The 6,086-nt window shown below is 36.9% G+C and overlaps 1 protein-coding gene across 1 annotated transcript; it reads left to right on the top strand.

Annotated features, from left to right (window-relative positions):
* The first annotated feature begins 206 nt into the window (after window positions 1-206).
* On the top strand, window positions 207-3,167 carry LOC133799592 (receptor-like protein 6). Its single transcript, XM_062237594.1, has one exon. The coding sequence runs from the start codon at window positions 207-209 to the stop codon at window positions 3,165-3,167; it is 2,961 nt and encodes a 986-aa protein (XP_062093578.1).
* The last annotated feature ends 2,919 nt before the right edge of the window (window positions 3,168-6,086 follow it).

Consider the following 6,086-nt stretch of genomic DNA (forward strand, 5'->3'; position numbering starts at 1 on the left):
TCCATGCCAACACTTGCGAAGATTGACTTTTTTGAAAATTTCAAAGCACATAAACCAAGTGAACCAAGTGAAAGTTACTTTAAAATAAAAATAATAATGAAAAAAAACTTGGGACGACTTCGTAGAAGTATAAATAGGCGTACTGTGAACAGCAAAAGAAAGTTGTATATGTACAACTTAATTGGCTCTATTTCGTAAGCTTAATAATGAGGCAATTATTTAGTCTAATATGTCTTCTGCTTATCCTGTTTTGTTCTCAGTCAAACTTTTTCATTAGTTCCTCTGCAACACCATTATGCCATCTTCATGAAAATTATGCTTTGCTCCAATTCAAGAACTCCTTTTCCATTATAGACACTAGCTTTTGTTATGCTGCGAAAACAAGATCTTGGAAAAATGGAACAAATTGCTGCAAGTGGAAAGGAATCACGTGCGACGAGTTAACGGGTCACGTGATAAAACTTGATGTTAGCTGCAGTGGGCTTCAAGGGAGTTTGCTCTCAAATAACAGCCTTTTCTCCCTCACCCATCTCCGGAGTCTAAACCTCTCCTCAAATGATCTTGATGGTTCCACTATTTCATCTCAGTTCAGTAAGTTCACTCATTTGACTCACCTTGATCTCTCTAGTAGTGGTTTTTCTGGTCATATTCCATTAGAGATTTCTCAACTATCCAAATTGAATGCACTTAATTTACATTCTTTGAGTTTGGAATTTGAGTCTTCAACCTTGAAAAGAATTATTGAGAACCTAACTCAACTTATAGACCTTGATCTGCATGACAATATTTACACATCTTCTCTATCATCTAATTCTTTTGTGAATTTGTCATCCTCTGTAAGATATCTCAATCTCGGAGGTATTGGATTGCATGGTATTTTCCCAGAAAATATTTTTCACTTTCCAAATCTGCAAGAGCTTTACTTGGATAAAAATTATAATCTTACTGGTTCTTTTCCAAGGTCTAACTGGACCAGTCAACTCAAGAAATTAGATCTTTCTTCAACTGAATTCTCTATAGATTTAGCTCATCTCACACGAAACTCAAAGAATTTGAATACTTTGCTCCTCCGTGAATGCAAATTCATAGGAACATATCCTATTTTGCTTGGTAATTTCACACAGATTATTGCCTTAGACCTCTCAGCAAACAATTTTCATGGTCCATTCCCATGGAACTCTTTGAATTTCGAAGGAATTACTTCTCTAGATCTTTCGAGCAACAACTTTGTAGGGGAGCTTCCTGAATCTTATGGCAAGAATATTGTTCCATTGCAATTGAGATCTATAAAGTTGTTTGATAACATGTTCAATGGGACCCTGCCTTCATGGTTGTATGTTATTCCTTCCTTATACCTTTTAGATCTTCATGGGAACCAATTCTATGGTTTCATTAATGAATTCAAAACCCGCTCCTTAGTTTTCCTTGATTTACATCATAATAAATTAGAAGGCACAATTCCAAGATCTATTTCTGAACAATTTAATCTTACAGGGTTAGACCTTTCTTCAAATAAATTGTCTGGTGCCATAGAGTTTAGTCAATTCTCAAAGCTCAAAGAACTCTGGTCTCTTGATCTTTCATCCAACAATTTTTCATCAGCTTCTTCTGGCTCCATTAACTATACTTTGCCAAGGCTTGAAAACTTGCTTCTGTCTTCCTGCAATATAAACCAGTTCCCACACTTCATAAAAGCCTTGACAAATATAGGATTCTTGGACCTTTCTCATAACCAACTTGAAGGAAGTGTTCCTAAATGGGTTGGAGAAGTAGGGACAGGTTCCTTGTACTATCTAAATCTTTCTCATAATTTTTTGACTGACATTGAGCTAGCTTCATGGAAAGGAATGGTATATCTTGATCTTCGCTCCAACATGCTTCAAGGGGGTCTTCCAATGCCATCATCATCCATATATGTATTTTTCGTCTCAAACAATCAACTAAGTGGAGAACTGCCTTCTATGATTTGCAAGCTAAAAACAATTGAAGTGCTAGATTTGTCCAATAATAACTTCATTGGGATGATTCCTCCTTGCCTCACTAATTTAAGTTCCATTCAGATCATAAATTTGCAGTTGAATAAGTTTCATGGCATGATCCCTTCAACTTTTAGAGAATATTCTGGATTAAGGACTCTCAACCTTAATGGTAATCAATTGGAAGGTGGTTTGCCAAAAAGCTTAGCCAACTGCAAAATCTTAGAGATTTTAGACATTGGGAACAACAAAATCAATGACACCTTCCCCCACTGGCTGGAAACACTTCCAATCCTAACTGTTCTTGTTCTAAGATCTAATAACTTCCATGGTCCCATTGGTAATCCTAAGTTCTTGGGATGGCTGCCGTTTCGATATTTAAGAATCCTTGATGTTTCTCACAATGAGTTCAGTGGTCATTTGCCCACAAAATATTTTGAAATAATGTTGGCCATGATGGATTCACACAAAGATACATTGGAATACATGGGAAAATATATCCATAGAGCAGGATATTATTATGACTCCGTGACAGTTGTATTGAAAGGTTTTTCTGTTGACATGGTCCGAATCCAATCCATGTTCACAACCATTGATTTATCATCAAATACTTTTGAGGGACATATTCCAAAGATGATAGGAAATCTCAAGTCGCTCAAGGGGCTCAACTTCTCCCATAATAAGCTCAGTGGCTCTATTCCAGCATCAATGGCAAACTTGACTAATCTCGAGTGGTTAGATTTATCATCAAACGAGCTTGGAGGAGAAATACCAGTGCAATTTACAGATATGACATCTCTTCAAGTCCTAAACCTTTCGCGGAATCAATTGGTTGGAGCCATACCACGCGGCAAGCAGTTCAACACGTTCGGAAGTGACTCATATGGTGAAAATCTAAGACTCTGTGGATTTCCATTGTCGAAAGGATGCGGTGAGCACAGCACACAACAGCCACCATCTGGACCAGAAGGTGATACAGACTCTGCAAAGCTTTTTGATTGGAAATTTGCACTGATCGGGTATGGATGTGGACTTGTTTTTGGGATTTCTATGGGATATGTTATGCTTTCACATCCAAAAATTGAGTCTATGATTGAAGAATATGTTGGAGAACGAAGGTGGCGTAAATCAGGGAAAAGAAGAAAGAAAAATTCTCACTTAAACGCAGGAAATGGAAGAAGGAACCATTAATAGTCTCAGTAGCCTTTAGCAAAAGAAGATGAAGAAGGCGGTCGAGTGATATATTGTCTTTATTTTCACCATGAAAACAAAGCTATGGTTTAACAAGTTTATTGGCTTTGTTGTAATTGTATCTATGTTGGCAATTCTGAATATATAATGTGTTTCTGTAATATTGCCTTTTTGGTTCTCCTCATTTCAGGCAAACTACATGCTGGTAATTTCTATTTTAAACACCTTTCTATAGGAAGAATAGTCTTATCTGATCTCGCAACATTGCATAATGTTATTAATGAACTAGGTTGATATTTGGGTTCTTTAAAAGACAATTTTAGTTGGAGAGTCGGAGGATCCAAATAATCATTAGAAACATATTCTTCATAAAAGAAAGCAACCAATCTTTATACGTAAAAGAAAAAGGAAAAGTAAATTATCATTTTTACAAATTTCCATACATTTCAACTTTTTTTTTTTGGGTGGGGGGGATTAAAGTCTAATCTTAAGTTAAATATTTGGAATTTACCTCAGTGAAAACCCGGTGTATCATGAGCGATCAAAGCACTTAGATATTAGGATGTATTGGATAAGGTGGAAGATTGAACAAAATGTTCTAGACCTTGACAAGGTGCCTACATAAGAAAATGTTGCTGATCTTGGCACCAAGGTACTACCACTGAGCAATCTTACGCCTTCCTTAAGCTTGATTGGTCTGGAAACTTAATGAAGTCCAAAATTCGAGCTCATTTTCCATGTATCTGTTTATAATTTTTCTACAAGGATCAAGTTGGAAATTGTTGGAGTAATCCTTATTGCAAAAGTCCATACTGCAAGTCGTTTAAAGGAGGATTAAAAACAACAACATTCTGTGTTACTCTTTTGTTTTCTTAAAGCCAAAGTCTTGCTTCCTAAGCGTTTTAACGGTATCTTCATGCATGTTTTGTTCTTGGGCAGCTGCTATATATACTCGAGAGTAGTTCAGATTCAAGGTAATAATTCTGTGAGAAAGATAGAGTGCAAGAAGGGAGTTTTGTGAGGTTCTTGAACTCTGGATACAGGGTTTACTGCTGTTGTAAACCAAGTGCTCTACTGTGTTTTTGTGTACTGAATGCTCTTCTTGTTGGGTCCGCCCCAGCTTTGTGGGCTTGGACCAAATAAGGGCATGAGCCCAAATGAAACAAAAAAGAAAAAGAAGCAGCTCACGGAGCTGCATCAATTAAAAAAGAACAAAAAATAAAGGTCGGTCGAGTGCAAGGGAAGCCAGCCGTACAACAAAGAAGAAAAGAGAGGGGAAGAGGGGAAGAGGAGAGAAAAGCTAGAGGGAGAAAGTGGGCTTTTGGCACTTTGATTTGAAGATTGAGTGGTTTATTCTCATCCATTTTAGCTCAAGTTTTGGGTGGTAAATCCCTACAAGGTGCTCTACAAATCTTCTTGTTCGGACTTTTCACAATTGTTCATTTGTTTATAACAAACCTAATAACTATTATTTAGTTGTAACAATATTTAGTTGTCTAGGTGTCAAGTGGCTATACAAGTTAGTCATTTATTTCATTTTGTAAGATGTATTCATTTTTTAGAAAAGCTGAGAGAGATAGAGAGAAAGAGATATGTATACGTGAGGAGAGAGTTCTTCTGAGTGTTTGAGAGTTCTTGGAGTATTGTGTGAGAGTTAAGGTGTATGGTTCAAGAGAAGCCTTGGTTGGATTTTGTACTCAAAAAATAGTTTCTCGAAGAAGAGTTGAGATCTCTATGATTAGGCTTGCAATCTGATCTTTATAGTGGACTAGCTCTGCTGGATCTAGGCAACAAATTGTTGCTGAACTAGGATAATTTCAGTGTGTTTTTTCCATTATTTGTGTTTCTATTTCGCTTTACACTCTAGCTGCTTGAATTAAGTTCTGGTTTGTATTTACATTTTTCCAGATTTATTACATCTGTGAGTTTTGGTGTTGAATCTATGTCCAACAAAGTTCTGGTTTATATTAGAGTTTTCCAAATTTGTTGCATCTGTGAGTCTTGGTGTTGAAACTACATCAACAAATCAGAGCCAGGTTCCGATTCTTAAAGAAAATTCATCAAGACTCAACCAAGATTGATCAAGAACTTATGGCAACAACAAAGCTTGAACTGGAGAAGTTTGATGGCAGTGGTGATTTCAGTTTGTGGAGAGAAAAGTTGAAGGGGCTGCTTGTTCATCAGAAACTTTCCAAGGTTATTGGTGGTCAAGAGAAATTGAAGGAAAAGTATAAAGACAAGGATGATGAACTTGAAGAATTGCTGGAGTTAGCCTATTACACGATCATCCTTCATTTGTCAGACAATGTCATCAGAAAAGTGCAATCCAAGAAGACTGCCTTTGGTGTTTGGGAGAAATTAGAACAGTTGTATATGACGCCTTCTGTGTCAAACAAAATCAATTTACTTGAACGGTTATATGGATTCAAAATGAATCCATCCCTATCCCTTGATGCTAACATTGACATTTTTAATCAAATAATATTTGGCTTGTCTAATATTGATTTTAAAATTGATGAGGAATCTCAAGCTGTGATTTTGTTGCAGGCTTTACTTGAATCTTACAAAGAGGTGAAGTCAGCCATGAAGTATGGGCGTGAATCATTATCCCTTGAAGATGTTCTTGGCGCTGTCAAAGCTAAAGCATTTGAGTTGCAACTAGAAAAAGAGAAGAACAAAGAAGATGTACTTTTAACAAGAGGAAGAACTGGGGGAGGGGGGGGGGGGGGGGGGGAGATTTCAACAAGCCAAGAGATCACAATAGGCCAAGGTGGAAGTCTCCAGCAAGATCAAAGTCCAGGGGGTGAACTAAAGAAATGTTTCAACTGCGGAAAGGTTAGATACATCAAGAGATTTTGTTGGGAATTAAAGAAGCAAATGAAGGAGAATTCAAACCAAGATTCAGCATCTGTAGCTGAG

Source organism: Humulus lupulus, chromosome 9 (assembly GCF_963169125.1).
Source record: "Humulus lupulus chromosome 9, drHumLupu1.1, whole genome shotgun sequence".
NCBI lineage: Eukaryota > Viridiplantae > Streptophyta > Magnoliopsida > Rosales > Cannabaceae > Humulus > Humulus lupulus.